Source organism: Microtus pennsylvanicus, chromosome 18, assembly GCF_037038515.1.
Source record: "Microtus pennsylvanicus isolate mMicPen1 chromosome 18, mMicPen1.hap1, whole genome shotgun sequence".
In the NCBI taxonomy this organism is placed as follows: domain Eukaryota; kingdom Metazoa; phylum Chordata; class Mammalia; order Rodentia; family Cricetidae; genus Microtus; species Microtus pennsylvanicus.
The window spans coordinates 3,957,501-3,978,612 of NC_134596.1; the positions used below are offsets into that span (position 1 = coordinate 3,957,501).

The 21,112-nt window shown below is 51.5% G+C and overlaps 2 protein-coding genes across 4 annotated transcripts in view; one reads left to right on the forward strand and one right to left on the reverse strand.

The window, feature by feature from the left end:
* The window catches only part of Abcc6 (ATP binding cassette subfamily C member 6), a 50,524-nt gene extending 34,837 nt beyond the window's left edge, over positions 1-15,687 (reverse strand). For both annotated transcript variants that reach the window (XM_075952888.1, XM_075952889.1), the window contains exons 1-9: positions 15,591-15,687; positions 14,703-14,885; positions 8,130-8,255; positions 7,879-8,007; positions 5,925-6,050; positions 4,693-4,754; positions 3,412-3,543; positions 2,825-3,022; positions 1,458-1,635 (exon numbers count right to left, since the gene is read on the reverse strand). In XM_075952888.1, coding sequence (XP_075809003.1) covers positions 1,458-1,635; positions 2,825-3,022; positions 3,412-3,543; positions 4,693-4,754; positions 5,925-6,050; positions 7,879-8,007; positions 8,130-8,255; positions 14,703-14,885; positions 15,591-15,626 — 1,170 coding nt within the window. In that variant the 5' untranslated portion in view covers positions 15,627-15,687. The remainder of the gene's footprint in view (positions 1-1,457; positions 1,636-2,824; positions 3,023-3,411; positions 3,544-4,692; positions 4,755-5,924; positions 6,051-7,878; positions 8,008-8,129; positions 8,256-14,702; positions 14,886-15,590) is intronic.
* A 2,521-nt stretch (positions 15,688-18,208) lies between these two features.
* The window catches only part of LOC142837583 (BOS complex subunit NOMO1), a 59,727-nt gene continuing 56,823 nt past the window's right edge, over positions 18,209-21,112 (forward strand). The window contains exon 1 of one of the 2 annotated variants that reach the window (XM_075952743.1): positions 18,209-18,444. In XM_075952743.1, coding sequence (XP_075808858.1) covers positions 18,301-18,444 — 144 coding nt within the window. In that variant the 5' untranslated portion in view covers positions 18,209-18,300. The remainder of the gene's footprint in view (positions 18,445-21,112) is intronic. The other variant, XM_075952742.1, reaches the window with a different exon arrangement.

Here is a 21,112-nt window from a genome sequence, read left to right on the forward strand (position 1 = left end):
AAAAAGTGAACCCAAATCAATGTGGTCCTTATTTTATTTATATATTTATTTTTTGTTTTTCGAGACAGGGTTTCTCTGTGGCTTTGGAGCCTGTCATGGAACTAGCTCTGTAGACCAGGCTGATCTCGAACTCACAGAGATCTGCCTGCCTCTGCCTCCCGAGTGCTGGGATTAAAGGCGTGCGCCACCATAGCCCGCCCGGCCGTGGTCCTTATTTTATATCTAAGGAAACTGAGGCCCAGAGAAGCAGAGCAATTTGCCCAGAGTCAGAGACCTGTAGGCCAGTGCCTCAGATCCCTAAGGCATGATACAGGCAGGACAGGGTGCTAGGCTCTCCCTGTGCCCCTATGGCTCCAACACCTTTCTCTGGGAGCTTTAATTTATCTGATCCTGCGGTCCCGGGACCTCTCAGAGAAAGCTGGCTCTTCCTGTGATTCAGTGTAGAACTCGCCATTAGGCAAGGTTTTACTGAGGGCTCGCTGCAGCCCCACCCACCATGACTCTGCCCACCAAAGTCACCCCATTCCCAACACCTGCCCCTGAGAACTTCAGTGGAGCCTGGCTGGCTGGCACAACTGGGGTTTGAGTGGCAGAAGCGGAGTTCAAAGGTGTTTATGGTTCGTTTCAATGGCAGTTATACCAAGTGCCAGGAAGGTGTCTCCCTGAAGGTCAGGGCAGGTCAGATCTCGGCTGAGGATCAAAGCTGTCTTGCTGTGGTAGGTAGTATTTCCTCTTGGGCTCAGGGGAAGTCAGACGTGGAGACTCCTGGAGACTCATGGGACATAAGCATCCTCGCAGGAATGCAGATTGTCTTGGGTCTCTCCCTGGGGCTAACATGCTATTGAAACAACAGACTCCTTGAAATTGACAGTTCCCCTGGAGTCTCATGCTGGGAGAATGAAAACACAGAAGCCTGGCGCCTGAGGGGATCTTGTTCAGGAGGTCTTTCACAGGGTCCTGACAACTTTGTAGAAGTGGTAAGCTGGGTGAGGCCACACCCATGCAGAACTGCTTAGCTACACATACCTCTTGCCCTCTCTTTAAATCTAAACCTCACAGTCTTTGCTTCTCTGCCCGACAAGGCCACACTGGGTAAACCTCCTCTCTCTGCTTTCCACTGTCACTGTCAATTTAACTGGCTTTTGGAAAAGGTGCCCTGCCCAGCTTGTTAGGGCTGCAGGCCCAGGTACTGACCCCAACCATCTAGCAACAATATGTGTCCCTGGCTGAGATGCTTCAAGCCAGAGGAGCCACTGTCTTTGTGGCAGTTTCCTGGATGTCACTCCTGAGGAACAAAAGCCAGAGAAGGGGATGAGAGTGGGAAGAGCTCTGACTGGGAAAGCCTCCGGGTCGGCTCACAGCGCTTTAGCCCGGCAGGTAAGAGCGCAGGGAATGGTCGCGTGACGGTCTGAGGACGCAGCATGGGTACCGCACACTTTCTTACCCCGGGGGCTCACCTTTCTGTACACCAGACCGGTGATGGCTGTGCGCAGCCTCATCTGCAGGACCTTGACCCTGTACATGTGCTGCTGCTCAAACAGGGTCTGTAGACAGGCTGACAAGAACATCAGCACAGCCAGGAGCCAGCCCGTCCACGCCGGGGAGTCGCGATCGCCCATGAACTCCAGGAATAGGCTGTGGTGGGGAAGGGCGGCAGGCAGTGAGGCCAGGTGGTGCCTCCTGGGTACAGGTTGGGAGTGGAAGGGGGCCAGGCAGTGAGGCCAGGCTGGGCGGGGAAGGGGGCAGGCAGTGAGGCCAGACTGTGCCTCCTGGGTTTAGAGTTGGTCAGTGGTGACCGACTGAACAAAAGGCCACACTTATTTCCACCCTGTCCACACTTCTTTCATGTGACGTTGTTTTCTTTTTGAAACAGGGTAGGGATGGGAGCCATGTAGCCCAGGCTGGCTTTGAACTCACTCTGTACACCATGACCTTGAGTTTCTGCTTCTGCTGTCTCTGTTTCTTGAATTCTAGGATGCAGGCATGTACCATCACTCTTGGTTTATATGGTGCATGCCAGGCAAACACTTTGCCAACTGAGCTACAAACCCAACTGAGACCCTGGTTTGGTTGTTGTTGGGGACAGGATGTCATTCTGTGGCTCAGGTCTCAAGCCAATCCTGCTGCCTTAGGCCTTGAGGGTTGTGATCATAACCCTGCTCCATCAGGCCTGGCTTTACTTTCTATTTAAAGACAAGGGATCAATAAGTGTCCTAGGCTGTCCTAGAGCCCTTGCTGTAGCCCAGGCTGGCCTATAACTCGCAATTTTCCTCCTTTACTCTCCTGAGTAGGAATGGTAGCCCTTCGCCACCAGCCTGATTCAACACTCCAGCTCTTGAGTCTGGACCAGGTACCAGCTTTGGCTGTTTGGACATGAGGAGGTCGTACTGTGCCAACACCAGGCTTTGCCTTGGGTGTGTGTGGCTTTGGCCCCACCTCCCAGGGCCAATAGCACTTGAACAGGCCTGCGTTGGTCTCTTAGCGGAAGGAAATTGCATGGAGCAGAGACAAGTAGCTCACTTGAGTGAGCCCACTCAGTGGGAGGCAACCCCAACTGCCCATCCACACATCCTGACCAGCGTGGTGAATGCCTGGGGCTTTAAGTCTCTCATCTTGGTGAAGACCATTTAGCAGCAAAAGCTAGCTGATGCAGTCGGATGACAGGTTCAGTCCTTTGTCCTTCTGGGGGTCAGTTACTTTCTCCTCCATGACTTCCCCACTCCTGCAGCCTTGCTCTCCATGCTCCGGGGTCCCAAGTCCCACCCAGATGTACACAAAGAGGCAGAAAGAGCCCAAATTCTTCATCCTAGAAGGATGTCCTCACCTGAGGAGCTTGGGGACAGCGAACCTGAAGGCATCACTGATGACCAGGCTGACGGTCCCCAGCAGGAAGGTGGATCGGAACACACGCCAGATAGCCCTGAGCAGCGGGCCCCGCGGGCTCCTCTCTGGCTGCAGGAAGGCCTCTGTCTCAGGGGCTGCAGAAGCACTGAGTCCTTTGCTCTTAAACAACTTGGAGTGCCTGGTAGAGAGGAGACAAGGTGTGGAGCCCACGTGATACTCAGGGGCTGCAGCAGGCCAACAAATTCCCGTTGTTTTATTATTGGTATTGTTTGAGACAAGACCGTTCTGTAGCTCTGGCTGGTCTTGAACTCAGAGCACTGCAGGATCTCTGGGTCTCAGAGGGACACTGTTCGGGGCCTTTCCACCGTGATGCCCATTTTTAGGGTACTGAAGAGAATCCCCACTTAGAATCTCTGCTGAGATTACACATCGCGCTCTGGGCAGATGTGCCCCCCGAGTCCAATCAGTGATCAGCCGGTGCTTGGTGGGAGCCACGGCCAGGCTGGGCATGCGCTGGGGGAGCAGAAGCAGGACCAGCTGATGAGCCCCGGCTCACCACTCACTCACCCCGGCAGCACACCACAGTTCCTCCTCCATTCCCTCTCCAGCTGGGAAACGAGTTCCTCTGAAGAGTTTTCTCTTCCAAGTGACCAGAGGTCTTTTGGTCCCAGCAGCTTCCTGTAGCCCCTCAACAGCAGCCTGTGAAAGAGGGTTCACCGGTGCCATCCTCGTACCCCATCTCGGCCCCTGCAGGTAGCTATGTGACTCCAAGGAAGCCATCTCTGCTGGGTCCTGAAGGCAGTGAACCCGGCCCACCCAACCAGGGTGGCCTCCACAGGGGAGCTCATCTCCTGCCCTTTTAAAGGCAGGGAAGTAAAAATGACTGACTGTTTACTGGACAGCTGTCACCCTAGGGAAACAGACACTTCTGGGGGTCAGAAGCCCAGGGTCCAAAGCTTGTTTCAGATCTTTGATCTTTCCAGCAACCTGAAGGGGAAGCTCTATTTAATGCAGGTTTACGTCCCTAGGCCTGCCAGGTGTGGCAAAGGAAGGCTAGCGGCAGGCTCTGGGCAGTCCTGGGGGCAAGCAGTTTGACCTAGGATCTGGGTAACGCTCCAGGAGGGCACAAAGCAGAACGCATGGCTGCTGAATATTTCGAAAGCAGAGTTTGAGGCTCTCAGTAGAGCTATTGGAAAACCCCTGTGCACCCAAGATGCTGAGTAATGACCCCCAGGGGCCAGGCCCTGGGCAAGCGCTTTCCCTACTATAGATCAACCTGCTCTGCTTCACCTGAGGTCTGGCTGGCGAGAGCAGGAGAGGGTGGCCCTGACGGGTGGCCCCGACTGCTGGCCTGGGCGCCTGGGAGAGCAGCACTGGTTGCTTTCTCCTCTGCCCTGGAGGCTAGAGACTTGGCCTTTTTAATCTCACTCCAGCTCTCGGCATGCAGTAGGTGCTTATTAATCTCACTCTGGCGCTTGGCATGCAGTAGGTGCTTATTAAACACTGGTGGAGCGATGGAAGCTGAGTAGCGGATGTGATTTTACTCAGCACCCGTTGCTATGTGCAAGCTGAATATGTTCTACTTGTGGAGGCAGAGTTGTCCCCATCTTACAGAGGGTAGAACTGGGGCTCTGGTGTTTCTACCATGGTTTACTAAGAGGCAGAGCCAGAGTTCTCACTTTCTCCAGTGAGTGAACTGGGGCATACTGGAGGGATACACTGGAGAGAAGCTCAAGGCTGGTGAAGAGGCCTGGGTAAGTCTGGGAGGACGCTCTGGGATGAGCTGTGTTGACAAGTGAGAGCAGTAACACAGGTCGGGGGTACCACCCAGCCCTGTACCTCACTCACCCAGAAGCCCACCAGAACATGGCCTTGGAGGGAAATGAGGCCTCCGTCTCTGGACATGGATTCTGGAAAAAAACAAAAGGCCAGGGAGGAACCAGTGATCGTGTCCACCTGTCGTCTCAGTGCTGAGGAAGCTGAGGCAGAGAAAAGAGAGTTCAGGTCCATCCTGGGTCACATAGCAAGGCTCTGTCTCAAAAAGGACAGGCTGACCTTGGTCTCACAGCCTGAAGTGAGCAGGTGTTCAAGGTTAGGGAGACAGGGTGAGCTGACCATGAGCTTGATCCCCCCAAATGTGGTAGATGTGGTATCTCTTTACCAGAGAGAGATTTTAGTAAGCTCAGAGCTTCCTGGAAGTCAAGGCAAAAAGAGCTTCAGGACCAGGCTCACACCTTTGATTCCAGCAGCAGAGGCAGGCAGACCTCTAGGAGTTCAAGGCCAGCCTGGTTTACAGAGCCAGTTCCAGGTGAGCCAAGGCTACAGAGTGAGGCCAAAAGGCTAGAGGGCTAAGGAGTCGATAATGAAGAACAAGAGGCACTCGGAAGAACAGCTAGCACTCTTCTGAGGCGAGGAAGTTCTCAAATAGCTCATGCCTACAATCCCAGCGCTCCGCAAGCAGGAAGATTGCTGTGGGTTCTAGGCTAGCCTGGGCTACCTACTGAATTCCAGGCCACCCTGGGCTTCAGTGTGAGAGCCTGCCTTAACAAAGCAAACAGACTGCAAAGCAAGGACCAAGTTATGAATATGAGATTATGGGGCCTGGTGATAGAATTGTGTGAGGATGTGTGTGTGTTAGGGAGAGCAAGTGTTGTGGGCTACAGCTTCCGGTTCCTTCACTGCTTCCTATCCCCCTTTAGCAGGAGGCCTTCCCTACACATGATTCCGCTCTCCTCACCGTGATGGACTAAAAACCTCTACAACTGTGAGCCCAGATAAGCTCCCCTGCCATCGCTCCTGCCAGACCGTTGCCACAGTGGCGGGACAGTAACTAATCCACCATTCTTAGATGCATCCTGTGACTGCAATCCTCCTGCCTTCCCAGGGCTGGGGTCACAGATGCCTCCAGGATGGGACGAGCAGCTCACATTCAGCTAAATGGCTGAAAGAACAAACAACAGGAAAACACAACTTGCGTTCTAGGCTAACTCCCTTTGGACGCATGGTGCTGTTGACCTCAGAAGGGGACCAGAGATAAAGGTGGCAGAGGCTCTGAGTTCAGTAGGCAGTGACTGACTTACCAATGGCTGGGAGTCTTCAGAGAAGAAGGGTGGCTGGTCCACCAGACAGGACAGCATGAACTCTGCCACCACCAGGAACAAGCACAGGTAGGTGGCCAAGTGGTAGAGGGGCTCATGGTGGAAGTTCTGTGGGGACAGAGAACCCCGCTGAGCCCAGGAGTGGCAGTCACAGTGAAGGGGTTCCAGAGGTCGAGGTTGAGACTGGACATGGGTCCTGAGGCCTGGAGCAATTTCTAGATAGGTACCAAGCCCTGGTGCAAGAAACATGGTCCTAGCATCCCTAGTCATCCTGGCTCACACACATGTGGCTTACCATGAGTGAGTCACAGCCCCTGGGGCACTGGATCTCTTCCTTTCTCCTTTCTAGCCCAGTGGTGGTTTGAATAAGACTGACCCCATGGGCTCCTGTGTTTGAATGCTTAGTTACCAGAGAAGGACACTATTTGAAAGGATTAGAAGGATTAAGAGTTGTGACCTTATTGGAGAAAGTGTGTCACTGGGGTGGGCTTTGACGTTTAACAAGCCCATGTCAAGCCCAGAGTCTCTCTCTCTGCATATTGATCAGGATGACCTCTCAGCTATCTCTCCAATATCATGTCTGTCTGCACACCACCACACTCCCCACCATGATGATAATGGACTAAACCTCTGGAACTGTAAACCAGCCCCAATTAAATGCTTTTTTTAAAGAGTTGCCTTGGATGGGGCAATGGTGGTGCATGCCTTCAATCCCAGCACGCAGGAAGGCAGAGACAGGCAGATCTCTATGAGTTCAAGGCCAGTCTAGTGAATTCCAAGGCAGGATCCAAAGCTGCGGAGAAACCCTGAGTTGCCTTGATCTTTTCACAGCAATAGAATGGTGGCTGAGACAAGCCCCAACCTCTCTTTTAGCTGATTTTACTAGCATCTATTTGGCACTAGGTTCTCCATGTCCTCCCTGCCGTGGTCACCTGACCACCATCTGGATTTAATGGTTCACACCCAAACTTCCCTTATGCAGGAGGAGGAACATGAGTTTGAGGTTAGCCTGGACTAGAGTGTGAGATCAATCTCAAAATAAAACAACATCAACAAAAGAGAATAAGGCAGAGAGTGGAAGATCAAGACAGAACACGCCCTCCCCTGGCCTCTGCACACATACACACATAGCACATCGTCACACAATCCACACTTGCCCATAGCACATCCTCGTGCACACCCCATGTGCACATAGCACATCCTCGTGCACATCCACACTTGCCCATAGCACATCCTCGTGCACACCCCATGTGCACATAGCACATCCTTGTGCACACCCCATGTGCACATAGCACATCCTCGTGCACATCCACACTTGCCCATAGCACATCCTCGTGCACACCCCATGTGCACATAGCACATCCTCGTGCACATAGCACATCCTCGTGCACATCCACACACGCACAGAGCACATCCTCGTGCACATAGCACATCCTCGTGCACATAGCACATCCTCGTGCACACCCCATGTGCACATAGCACATCCTCGTGCACATCCACACTTGCCCATAGCACATCCTCGTGCACACCCCTTGTGCACATAGCACATCCTCGTGCACACCCCATGTGCACATAGCACATCCTCGTGCACATAGCACATCCTCGTGCACACCCCATGTGCACATAGCACATCCTCGTGCACATAGCACATCCTCGTGCACATCCACACACGCACAGAGCACATCCTCGTGCACATAGCACATCCTCGTGCACATAGCACATCCTCGTGCACACCCCATGTGCACATAGCACATCCTCATGCACATAGCACATCCTCGTGCACACCCACACACGCACAGAGCACATCCTCGTGCACATCCACACACGCACAGAGCACACTGCATCCTACACTGGAGGAGAGGTACTTGTTGGGGAAGCTGTCATGTATGGACAAAGGGACAGAAAAGCGCCTGACACCCACCAGGGCCCCACTCACCCCTGCAGAAGCCTGCTGGGCCACGTTGATAGCTGGCAAGAGACAGCAGAGCAGCCAGTATCCAAATAACACCCCAGAAGCCCGAACTCCCTTCTTTCTCTCCACGTGAATCAGGAAGGTGGCAAAGCTCTGGACAAGAGAGGGTGGAGGGCAGAAGGGGAAGCTCCCAAACCCCTCCCTCCCCACGCTCTCCATACCAGAAGAAAGCAGAAGTTGGGGGCAAGCTGGGCTCTTGCATAGGCATTGATTACCATGGTGGTGAGCCACACGGTAGGGTGAATGAGAAGCTCTGGTGCCTGGGGCATCCCCTGGCGGATCCTCCACAGGGGCATGGCCACGTTGAAGGTGTGTAGAAGTATGAGGGCGAAGCCGAGCACCTGGAGAAACAGACTCATAAGACTGTTGGAGGGAAAAGAAAAACAGAGGCAGACTGGAGAAGACACTCTTTGCAGTGCCTGATGGGGGCTCTGTCAGTGACGTCATTGATGTGACATCCCTCCTCGGGAGGCATTGACACCCATCCTGATCTTCAACTCTCATGTCAAAAAGGCTCAGCAATAAACTGCACCTTGCACCTATCCGGTGTTTCCCAAGCCACCGAAGAGGCTGGAAGGTTGTGTGTTGGTGACTTAGGATGTAAAGTGAGGGTTACTCGCTAGGTAAAGAATTGTCTTCTAGAACAAATGGTCCTGCTGGGCTGTTTCTGCTCGAGGCAGGGGATCAACACTGCTTAAAAGCTGGGCTGTTGCTAACTGCAAGCCCCAACTTCAATTGCTCTCAGGAAGGTGATATTGAAACCCACCTGACCGCCTCAATAGACCCTACCAATTATGGAATGCATCTCTGCGATACTTTCCAGGGCCAGCCAGCTGCAGCTGTGCCGTGGTGGAGCCAATATTCCTGGTGACTCTTTCATCACCACATCTGTATTGTTGCCCCTCCCTACTGGAACCTCTCTCCACTCTTGGCTTGGCCTCTTTTCTCTCTTATTTGTGTTGGTCAGCTGATCAACCCACCAGTGACTGCAGGTTGCTGGCTGGGCCATTTCCCAGTGAGACTGGAGGCCAGCAGGCTGTGACTTCAGAGCACCGTCACCTGCCATGGTACAGACTAAAAAGATCCTTCTGGCTCCCATGGAGAGCCTTACTTCCTGTTTGCAATGGATGGACCCTGGCCAAGGGTACTCTTTGGTGGAAACGGAAGGTGGCTGGAAAAGGAAGGTGTCCAGCTAGAATCTGTGTGTGTGGGGGGGGGGGTCGCTCTTCCTCCTGGGAGCCTCCTCGGCTCTTCCCAGGTTAATCTGCACACACCGGGAGAGTTTTCTTAATTCTTACTGTCTCATTCCATCCTGCCTCTCAGTGACGGCCATCCCGGACCGAGCCTCTGGTCCTGAGTTTGCCTCTGCTAGACTGTCTGCCTTGCGTGTGGTAAGTGGAATCACCTAGACTGGTCATCGGAATAATTTGGCTTCAAGCTGTAGATTGGCCTGGTGCCTGTAAACAGTCTGGCCATGGGTCAATGGCCTTGTGTAAGAGATTTCCCTGTAGAGAGGTGCCTCAGGTCCCCCATGAGAGGTTTACTGTCCACAAAGGAACCTCAGGAACACCTGCTCTTAGACCCAGACAGTCATCGCTGTCCCTCCCAACTCCCCACTTTGTTGAATTCCTGACAACTGCCACAAATTTTACCCTTAGACTCTACAGAAAAGACATTAAACCTGTTGGTGTAATGTCACCTTGCCGCAGCTTGACCCGAAGTAAATATATTGTAAAGAAGACAAATGTCTGGGCCCGACAGCCAGTGCCCTGCCCAGCCTGCACCAAAGCGCTGCTGGCCCTTTTCTTTCTCTTCCTCCGAAAGCTGTAGCCATTCGCTGGCACTTCCGGTCCTTCCTGAGGACAGGTGCCCTTTGTATCCTAAGCTATAGCCTCCGGGTTAACATGCAAAGTTTTGCAGTTGTCTGTTTTTTCTCTTTCTCTGTGATTATACTGACAAGATTCACTGTCCACGGTCATCTGCTATCTTAACTAATTTTTGCAAAAAAGCAACACTCTGAAACTCTCAGACTCTTGCAAGGTAAAGAAGAAAAGGCGTTTGTTTCTTTTTGCCTTTTTTGAAAAAAAGTCTTTAAAAAATCCAAGCGCCAAAAAACTCCTCCTGAGCCCCATGACCAGCAAGAACCCTAAAGTTTAGCAATGTGAACTGGGAGTGGGATTGGGGATATACCCGTAATATCAGCACTGAGAGGTGGAGGCAGACAGAGCAGTTCAGCGTTAGCCTGACCTACCTAGCGACTTCCAAGCCAGCCTGGGCTACATGAGAACCTACCTTAAAAAAAGAAAGCAAAAAGGATAAAAAGTGTCTTAGTCAGGGTTTCTATTGCTGTGAGAGACTCCAGGACCACAGCAACTCTTATAAAGGAAAACATTTAGCTGGGGCTGGCTTACAGCTTGAGAGGTTTAGCCCATCATCGTCATGGCAGAAAGCATGACACTTGCAGGCAGACATGGTGCCGGAGAGGCAGCTGAGAGTTCCACGTCTGGATCTGCAGGCAGCAGGAAGAGACTGCCACTCTGGGCCTGGCTTGAACATCTGAGACCTCAAAGCCTGCCCTCAGGAACACACTTCCTCCAGCGATGTCACCTACTCCAACAAGACCATACCTCCTGATAGTGCCACTCTCTACGGACCTATGGGGGTCCGTTTTCTTTCAAACTACCACAAGCAGGTAATTTTAATTATGTCATAAATGTAATTTAGATCTAACCTTCTTTTACTAAGTTAGTAAATTTCTTATGCTGCTCTGATTTATGGTATTAAAAAAAGGGAATAAAGCAATAAAAAAGAAAACCAATAAGTAGAGGAGAAAAAAGAAGACAGAGAATGTAGTTGTGGAGGCTTAAAGAGGAAGTACCCTCAGAGACACACAAGTTTGAATGCTTAGCCCATAGGGAGTGGCACTGTTAGGAGGCATGGCCTTGTTGTAGGAAGTGAGTCACTGAGGGGCGGGCTTTGAGGTTTCCCATGCTCAAGCTACACTCAGCCGGGCACACAGTTGCTTCTGCTGCCTGCAGATCAAGATGCGCACTCTCTGCTACCTCTCCAGCACCATGCCTGCCTGCACCGTGCCTGCCTGCACGCCGCCATGTCCCACTGTGGTGATAATGTACTGAACCTCTGAAACTGTAAACCAGCCCCCATTAGTTTCCTTTCTAAGAGTTGCTGTGGCCATGGTGTCTGTCACAACAGTAGAAACCCTGACTAAGACTGTGCGTATGAGGGTATATTTTTGATAGGGAAGGTTAAAGAAAGAACATTAGCTGGGGATGAGCAAGGGTTTTGTATGATAAAATTAGAATTCTCTCTAAGGTAAAAATGACTGGCTTCCAAAGTGAGAAGGGAAAGCTGAGGCCAAAACTGAAAAGCTTCAGCATTCTGCACAAGAACAGAGCAAGTCCGAAGACATGAACATTCCAAATGGTGCGAGTCAGATTCCAGTACACAGCTACAGCTGAAACTGAGGCCTCTGTCAAAGCATGAGGGTCCCTTCAGATACTGGCGGCCTGACAGAAAAGAAACTTAAAGAACAAACATTTTATGTTTTATATTTTCTACTACCTTTTAAAATTATTTTTTAATTATTCATTTTTATTTTATGTGCATTGGTTTTTGCCTATGTGTATGTCTGTGTGACAATGCCAGATCCCCTGGAGCTGGATTTACAGCCAGGTGTGAGCTGCCATGTGGGCGCTGGGAATTGAACCCCGGTCCTTTTGAAGAGCAGCCAATGTTCTTAACCGCTGAGCCATCTCTCCAGCCCTCTACTAAGATTCTTACCCGGCTTTTAACTACTTGAAAACCAGTCTTAAGATTAAAATGTTTTAGAAAACTGTTTGTTTTAGTGTACACACCACTTAAATATTTCATGAAAGTTAAGACTAAAATCCACTACTTCCTCCGCAAACCTGGAAACTCTTTCTGCGGCGTCAACACCAGAGTTGAGACAAATGAGGATAAAGAGAGATGGAAGATAGCCCAGTGCAAGATCAGCTGGGGGTTGGCAATGCCTCCTCTGGAAAGGCCTTGGGACCCTGGAAGCCACTTTGTCCTCTTCATTAGACAGGCCACAGATGCAAGAGCTTAGGCTTGAACCAGGGTATACAAAGAAGAAAATAATTACAGGAAGAGATGCCTTGTTTGCCTAAGGGACGGGGAGCTCACAGGGGGAGCCAAACTGTACCAGCCACAGGTGACATAAGCAGTGTAGAGAAAAGTAAAAGGAGCCAGGGGCTCTTAAGTCCTAAGAGTAATTGTACCAAGCCTTTGGCTGATCTTAACAGCCAAAAGAAAAAGGTTAATGTTTGACCCCATCACTAATAATATTATAAAACAAAATTTCCCCAGATTCTGACCAGAATTTATATCAAATCCCATCTGGTAGTGTCATGGCTTTTGAAAGAGAACCATGGGTTTGGTTCCACCTTATTTAAAGGAGCATTATCGAGTCTTATTAAGTCCTGCCTGGAATGGCTCTCAAATCCCAGGAAGACAATAAAATAGGACAGGCATGGAGGCTCACACCCTTGATCCCAGCACTGGTGAGGTAGGTTTGTGGATCTCTGTGAGTTCAAGGCCAGCCTGGTCTACAGAGTGAGTAGTAGGTTAGCCAGGGTTACATAGTGAGAACTTGTTTCAAGAAAAAAGATATTTTACAATTATTAGATACTAGTGTTGTGCTTTCCTGTCGCTTTAAGGGACAAGCCACGCCCACTCCTTTTTTACCTCTGACCTCCACCTGCGCCCCCCTCTCTCTTCTCTCTCCAGGTGTACACACACAGGGCTTGGCCTCTCTCCTCCTCCTCCTCCTCCTCTTCCTCCTTCTCCTCCTCCTCCTCCTCCTCCTCCTTCTTCTTCTTCTCTCTCTCTCTCTCTCTCTCTCTCTCTCTCTCTCTCTCTCTCCCTCTCTCCCTTTCTCCCCTTCAATAAATGCTTTTATGGCTACTTTCTGTGTCCATGGGTCTGCTCACATGCACCCGCTGCATTGGGAATTCTGCCACGTGGCTCCCTGCTGATGGGAACTTTGTCACTGCTAGGGTGCCTGGACTCTGGAGCCTGCACCCGGCACTGCTGGGAACCCACTGGAGCTTCCCACTGGTGGGAAACTGTAGCTGCTTGTCTCATGGCGGGCTCCGCCAGCCCGCCCGGGGATCGTTTTAAGAATAACAACTAGCCCGTCTTTTCTGAGCTGGATCCTGAAATGTCAACTTTTCGTTTTGTTTTGCTTTTTGAGACAGGGTTTCTCTATGTAGCTCTCCCTGACCGTTCTGCAACTAGCTCTGTAGACCATGCTGGCCTCAAGTAATAGAGATCCACCTGCCTCTGCCTCCCATCCACCACCCGACTGCAATTTCTACACTGGGTCAAACTGGACAAAACTTCCAGGGGACCTCTTGTCAATAACCTGGTTGTTATTATTAACACCTGAACACCCATATACATGACAGGGTATCGCACCCACAAAACCCAGAGCTCCACCACAGAATGTACTCTGACAGGTTCCAACCCTTCCCTCAGAAGCTTCACAGCCTCGTCCCTCGGAATGGGCCATCTTATACTTCTGTCTGACCATCTGTCAGACCAACAAGAGACAGGGCCACATTGCTTTTGTGCAGCTTGAAGAATCTCCTTGAAGAAGGGACCTTCACTCAAACATCCAAGATTTAACCTGGCTGCATCTGTTAGGGGTGGAGTGTGGATGCCAGTTGAGGATGGGTGGTCATATCAAGCCATGTCTCACTCAAGGCAAGACCACCCTTATCTCAAGGGCAGCCAACAGCAGCCGGACTGCAGTTGCTCCCTGGCTCTGTGCTGTCACCACAGCATCTGACTGTCTCTGCAGAACCTCTCTGAGGAAAGCTACCCCCAGGATGTCCCCTGCAGCGGCACTGCTGACTCCTGCTGCGCCGTATCATAGCTTATCCAACCACCTCCACTTCTGCCTTATTTTCCGCCCTGGCAAATTCCTTCACTCCCAGACACTGTGGTATCAGTGATGGCCATGGCATGCAATCTCTACTAGGAAGTCCAGGAGAGGGATGGGGTTGTGTGGATGGCTCAGGGGGGAAAGGCTCATGCTTGCTATGTCGCCTTTTATAAAAAAAAAAAACGGTAAAACAATTGTATAGCAATTTTTAAAAATGTTCAGCGGGACTCTAAGTAAGGAGAAAATAAGCATGGAACTGTCCAGGAGTGTGGTTCAGTGGCAGGACATCCGCTGTGCAGGCCTGAGGCTCTGGGATCTGCCCGCAGTACAATGGAGCAAAACAGTAAGTAGACGGAGTGTGTGGCACGTGCCTGTGACCCCAGAAACTGGTAGGGGAGGCGGGGGATTAGGAGCTCAGGGTCATCCTTAGCTACATAGCGAAAGCCAGGCTGGGCTACTTGGGACCCTGTCCTAAAAATAGCCAAAACACAAATACCTGCCGAAGTTATAAAAAGACTCGTCCTTGGATGGCTTTAAATTGACTGTACCCCAGTGTGTTGCCCACAGTAAATGAGAAATGCCGGGTCACTGTAGCTACGTGCTTCTCTCTGTGCGAGAACGTGCAGATTTGCTCAATCTGTTTGTGAGAACTTTGACCATGGGTTTATCTCTGTCCCCTCTTCACTATTGACCTGTTTGGCTAGTGGCTTCCCTTCTTGCCTCTGTCCTATGTTCTTGATTGGAGGTGGGGAGTCTCTCTGCCAGGTTCCAACCTGCCCCCAATACAGCTGCCCGCCCCCCTCCCTGGTCCCAGGCTCCCTGGTCCCAGGCTCCGTGCTACCATTTTGACTTTGAAGAGGTAGGACATCCGGAGGTAGCACCTGCCATGGCGATGAATGTAGAAAAGGTAGATGGGGCCGAGGACCCAGAGGTACATGGGGGGCGCCCAGCTCCCGGCTGTTCTCAGGAAGCACAGGCTGAGCAAGTGATGGGCCACAGGTTCTTGCTGTGTCTGGTTCCAGACCTGAATGGAACATCGGGGACACCGTTAGGATGGTAGCCCCCTGGGTCCCAATCTCACCTGCCCATGGGACAGACATTGCATGAAAATATTTCAAGCCCTCTCTGGTGTGCTTTTCGTTAAGCAAGGAACTTGCCTAGTCAGCAGGGAGGCAGTGGGGCTGGCTTTGAACTTGTGATTCTCTGGCCTCAGCTTCCCAAGTGCTGGGCTTACAGATGAGTTGCACCGGTTACTTTATAAGAACTCTGGTTGGTAGTTACTACTGTACCCATTTCATAGACTGAGGTACCAAAAGGGAACTGTCCCGTTTGCGCCACACAGACAGGAAGTGGTAGGGCTGACTGTGCTTCTCTGACAAGGAGGGATACTGAAATCGCTATACGGGCTGCCTAAAGCAGCCTAACGCGTTGGACTCACGGCACCGGGCATGGAACAAGCCCTCGGTGATCGCGAGCTCCTGCCCTTACCTGCTGGACTCCAGGCCCTAGATAGAGTAGGGTGTAGATGAGGAAGGTAGGCACAGAGGACATGCCGGCTCATTAGTTTTATGCAAATAAGAATCAAAGTCCCCAGTCTTAAACCCTGCTGGGGCCCAGGTTTGGTGAAGGGATCTGGATCTGTCGCCACCACTCACTGGCCTTATTGCTTCCCGAGGTCAAGTATTTGAGGCTGGAGTACCGCCTTTCCCAACAGCTCGACGGGACTCACCCGCAGGTCGGTGCAGGGTTGTCCCGGTGAGGCCATTGGGAGCCTTCAGTCCATCAGCCCTCGGTCTGTCAGTCCCAGAGCAGCCTTCAGAGCCCGGCTCCAGGCTGGGGAAGAGGCGGGGCGGGGCGGGTTTGACTGGGATTGGAGCTGGGAAGCAGAGGGCCTGGGGCAAGGTCCAGCCGCTGTGGAGGTGGAGCTGTTGTTTGGTAAAGTGATTCTGGACCACCCCCCCCATCGCAGGAGGGTGTCCTGAGGAAAGACAACAGACTTAAGCGGTCAGCAACTGGGGACGAATGCGGTCTAGATGTAGGTGCTGGGATGAATGTAAAAAGTCTTAGTTTTAAAAGTAGTTATGCTGGGCGGTGGTGACTCACTTCTTCAGTCCCAGCACTCTGGAAGCAGAGGCCGGGGGATCTCAGTGAGTTTGAGGCTAGCCAGGGCTACCTAGTTAGATGCTATCTCAAAAGCAACAACAACAACAACAAAAATAGCAACAACAACAGCATCATTCCTAATAGAAAAGCCATGCCACAAAATACATCCTTTCCAATAAAGAAGCCAAATCACAGATTTCATCTTGTTATGTGAATGTGTTGACAAAACCCACAGCTCTTACCTTTTTTTCCCTTCTTCTGAGACTGGGTTTCTCTGTGGCTTTGGAGCCTGTCCTGGAACTCGCTCTGTAGACCAGGCTGGCTTTTAACTCACAGAGATTCGCCTGCCTCTGCCTCCCGAGTGCTGGATTTAAGGCAAGTGCCAACACCGCCCAGCTATGCAGCTATTATCTTAAAGGGAATAAGAGGAACTTTATTCTGGAGCCATTTTGAGCCATGGCTCAGGAACACAGATTTGGGTCACCCAAATTCCATCTTCTGTCAGTGTTCTGAGTTACGTGGGACAGCTGAAGGAAGAGGGTCACTCCAAGATGAATTTAGGCCTTACAGTCAGCAGAGAGGGACAGCCTAGGTGAACTGCACCTCAGACAGCCCTGCAGGAACGAAGTCACTTATTGCTACACAAAAGTCGCTTTCTGGGTAAAGCATTCCTCGTGCCAAAGCCCTGATCTAATCTCTGTGTTTCATGAAGGAAAACAACGCCTACCACTGTAGTCCTGGTTTGCAGCCCCCAATAACGCCAGACGCTCCAGGTGTGCCAGGACCCTCTGTGTCCAGGGTCATGGAGAGGCCGTAGAGCCCCTTCAGACAAACAGCCCTGTAGATGACAGAACACAACCACTCTTTTCTACAGCGACTTCTTCAAGCTCTAAACGCCTCCAACAAGCAGCTGTTTCGTTCTGCTGTTTGCCCTAGAATACAGTGACTCTGCTCGATTTTCACCACAGCCTTCCAGCATGGATGCAGTGTCACGAAGTTTTATAGTTTTACAGAACAGAGAAAGTCATAAATCAAGGCAAGTTAAGAATACATTGACGAGTACATCAGAGAGGCAGATACGGCAAGGTGGAGGCTGCTTTCCTATAGGTCCGAGATGTTCTCCAATGATGTTCTTAGCTTTCGGATTGGGAGAAGCTAGTTGTCTACTTCTATCAGTTTTAGAGTCTGTAGATTCTAAAAGTTTTTTCTCTATTGTTGTAAGATGTTAGCTTCAACACAGCGGGGAGGAGGGCCAGAACCAGCCAGGATAAGGCCAGCAGCCTCTGGGCTTGCAGCATTCCAGTCTCGCCACTACTGAAATTCTAACCAGCCAGGTTCTTTTCAGGAGCTTTCGTTCAGAGGTGTGCGCCGCATGTCGAGGTCAGAGCACAGCTTTGAGGGTCATCCTCAGGAAGGCAGCCCGCCGCCTCTCATGGTTCTGAAGCTCACCTTCCCCATCAGACTAGACAGTAAGCCTCCTGTCTCCACCTCCCATTGCTGGCCACCACATCTGGCATGGTTCGGGGATCAAACTCAGATCCTTAGGTTGCAAGGCAAACACTTTACTGACTGTGCCATGGGCCCAGGACCACCCCGACACCCTGTTCCTTACTCTCTGGTTGCACTGGCACTTTCTATGTAACTCAAGCAGGGTGTTAACTCATGGAAGTCCTCCTGCCTCAGCCCCATGAGTGCAGGGTTTGGTTATAAGTCACATTCAACATGCATGTGTGTGCCTATATTAGGGAGCGAATTTAGGGCCTTGCTACTCATGCACTGAGCTATTTTCCCAGTCCTTTTAAAATATTTTACGTTTTATTTTTCAGAGAGTGTCTAAAGATGTCCAGGTTGATTTTGAACTTGTTCTGTAGCTCAAACAGGCCTTGAACTTGTCTGGTTAAAATAAGATTTTCTTATAGGATTTAGTGCTGGTGGGGGTGTAGGAAAAGGAGAGCCAAAAAACAAATTTCTAAAGGGCTTTTTAAAATTACATCTGACTTGCGAAATATGTGCATCAAAAGGATTTGGGACTTATGGACTATGTCAGTCCATAAAAAAGCTCTTAGTCGGGACACTGAATCTGGGGCTACTCATTTCAGAGGCTGCGCGGAGTCCTCCCAGACACCAGAGGCGCAAGCGGCCACGGTTCCCGGCGGAGCAGGTGTCCTAGCGGTCTTTCTTGGGGGCGTGACGCAGGGCCCCGGCGCGCCTGCGCGGAGAGGCGCCTGGGCGGGGCCTGGGCTTGTCAGCCGAGCGGGGAGGAAGGAGCCGGCTGCGTGCGGTGTGAGGGGCGGGACCGGGCGGGCTGCGGAGTGTAGGCACGCGGAGGCCGGGCCATGCGTGCGGGCCGGGGTGTCGTGGAGCTGCTGCTGCTGCTGCTGCTGAGCAGCGCAGGGCGGGCGGGCGGCTCCGAGGACATCGTGGTCGGTTGCGGGGGCTTCGTGAAGTCGGACGTGGAGATCAACTACTCGCTCATCGAGGTGAGCCGCCGCGCGTGGCCGGGGGCGGGCTGTGCGACCTCGGGCCAGGCTCTCTGCGGCTCCGCACCCTTCCCTAGCAGCGCCGAGGGCCGGTCGGAGGGCGGAGAGGGCCTACTAGACCCTGGCTCCCCGAGACCGAGACGCCTGAGCTCAGATCTGCCCAACCCATATTGCAGAACCTGGAAACCACACGTGTCACTCTCCATACTGCAAACCCCGAGGTTCGGACCCATGGTTCCTCCATCCTTCCTGGGGTGCCTTTAAAGAGATCGATCCCCATCGCTAAGTTAGGACGTGGAGCAGTATAGCTACCTCTTGGGCTGTGAAGCCGCCGCTCTGTCCCCACTACTCCTTTGCTTTTCCAAGTGCAGAGTTTCCAGCCACCCTGCATAGTCGCTGCAATTCCGCTAGAGATTTGTGAAGCAGTTTCTGCCTGAGTCGAAAGTTTTCGTGAAATGATTATCAGCCCAGTGGGATTCTGACCCAGAAAGCCCGTGAGAAGAAGGGGGATGGGACTGGAGAGAGCTCTGGGCCTGGTTTTCCCAAGGAGGCTGGTAGCCAGAGAAGGGGTGGGGCAGGAGGTAGACAGGGGCCCAGTAGGAGAAATGTGGGGGTGCCAAAGAGAAGGGTATCCGAGGCTCCTTTGAGCTGCTCCAAATGCTGGCAGTGGCCTCCTTTAGCATGTCCCTTAGGACTGGGGGAAAAGGTGAGGAGAAGGCGTCCCCACCCTGATTTCCCTTTGCCCTTATCTCCAAACCCCAGTCTGTACGTGTAAGATGGCGTTAGACGGGGTAGAACCTAGAAGCGTGGTTTCCTAAGGCAGAGAATCAGCTGTTATCTTCCAGACTTTCAGTTGGCTGACTTATATTTTATTTTATAATTTTTTTGAGACAAGGTTCTTATGTAGCCCAAGCTGGCCTCAAGCTCAGTATACCCAAGGCTGGCTTTGAACTCTGGACTCTCTTTCCTCCAAAGGACTGGATAGCAGGGGTATGCCCTGGGTCCTTCTACACAGGACTCCTGGGAATTGCTGGGGACATGTTACTAGGTACAAGTGCCACCTCCTGGTTTTGCAGCGTTGGGTGTCTCAGAAACTGCCTTGGAAGGGCTTTTCAACTTGAGCTTCCTCCAGCTTTGGGAGGAGGGAGAGGGCAGTTGGGTGCTCTCACCCCATGCACTAACAGGGATTAAGAGAGCAGAAAGTGGATTTTGTGGCCCATTGTGAACTGTGTTTCTCGAGCCCTAGGGTTCCTTGTCCACATGTATGGAGCAGCCCATCCTTTTGTAATCGCTGCTTACGACATCAGACATTTCATGTATGTAATGCCCTTTTCTGATGTGTACTTTACAGAAGATGTACTATATGGGCCAGAGAGTGAAGTGTGGCAGCCATACTTCTGATTTTGAATGAATAGGCTTCCTAACTACATAGCAAGCCAGAGTAAAAACATAACTAGAAACCGGCAGATGCACACACAACAATGCATCCATCATTAAACTGAGCGCGCAGCATCCAACAGAAATTGAGGAAGTCACCCGGAGTCCTCAGTGTAGTGAAAGAACATTACACCATGTTAGAGATGACGCCATCAAATCAGGTGCTTACAGCATCCATCAGAAACGGACTGGGGAAGTTGAGGCACCAACTGGAGCCCTGCTTGAGCTTTCTCTCCATGTCTGAGTTTCCCACAGCCCACTCTGTGGCTTCCCCAGGCACTTTTCTATCACGGAAGGACAGTAGTGACGTGTTGGAAATGGCTCACCCTCCAGCGGTGCTGCTCTCTTCCCTCCCTGCCACAGTGATGGGGCCAGTCCTTGGAAGACACTTTTAGACAGACATGTTTAGGTCTGAAGTGGAGACGGGAAAACACTGCTCCAGAGCCAGCTTCTCAGTGAGTTCAAACTGCATGTGACAGTTTGCCCATACAATGTATTTTATAACATGTAAGTAATCTAGGTAATCAGTCTTCCCTCCTCCTTCCCTTTCTCTTTTGAGACTTGCCCAGGCAGTCTGGAGCTTCCGATCCTCCTGCCCTCGCCTCTCAGATGCTGGGCCTGCAGGGGTTGTGCAACCATACCTGGCTGCCATTTCAGCCTTCTTCCCTCTGTTTCTGCTCGAGGTGCCTTCTGAGGTTCATGAACTGAAGGCTTGTCTCAAGGGGGAATCTCAGTGCAGAGAACATCTGTCCTTCAGCAGTAGCCTGTGCAGCTAAAAAAAAGAATCGGGCCGGAGAGATGGCTCGGTGGTTAGAAGTACTTGCTGGTCTTGTGGAAGACCAGGGTCAGTTTTTAGCATTCACACCATTGTCTGCAACTATCTGTGACTCCAGTCCCAGGGGATCCGACACCCTCTCAGGCCTCTGGGTATCAGGTACCCACAGACATCTATGCAAAACACTCATGCATAAAAATAAATACGTCTGTAAAAAATTATAGGTTCTAGTGGTTTAACAGTCAGAATTCACATCAAAACAGGGTTCTTGGACTTCGGGTGAAAGCTTCAGTCAGCGTGAGACCTGAGTTCCATCCCCAGAACCCTTGTGATTTAAAAAAAAAAGTCAGCCTAGCCTGCTTGGTGAGTTCCAGGCCTTTGAGAGACCCTGCCTGAACAACAAGGTGGGTAGTTCCTAAAGAGTGGCAGCTGAAGTTATCTTTTGGCTTACACACA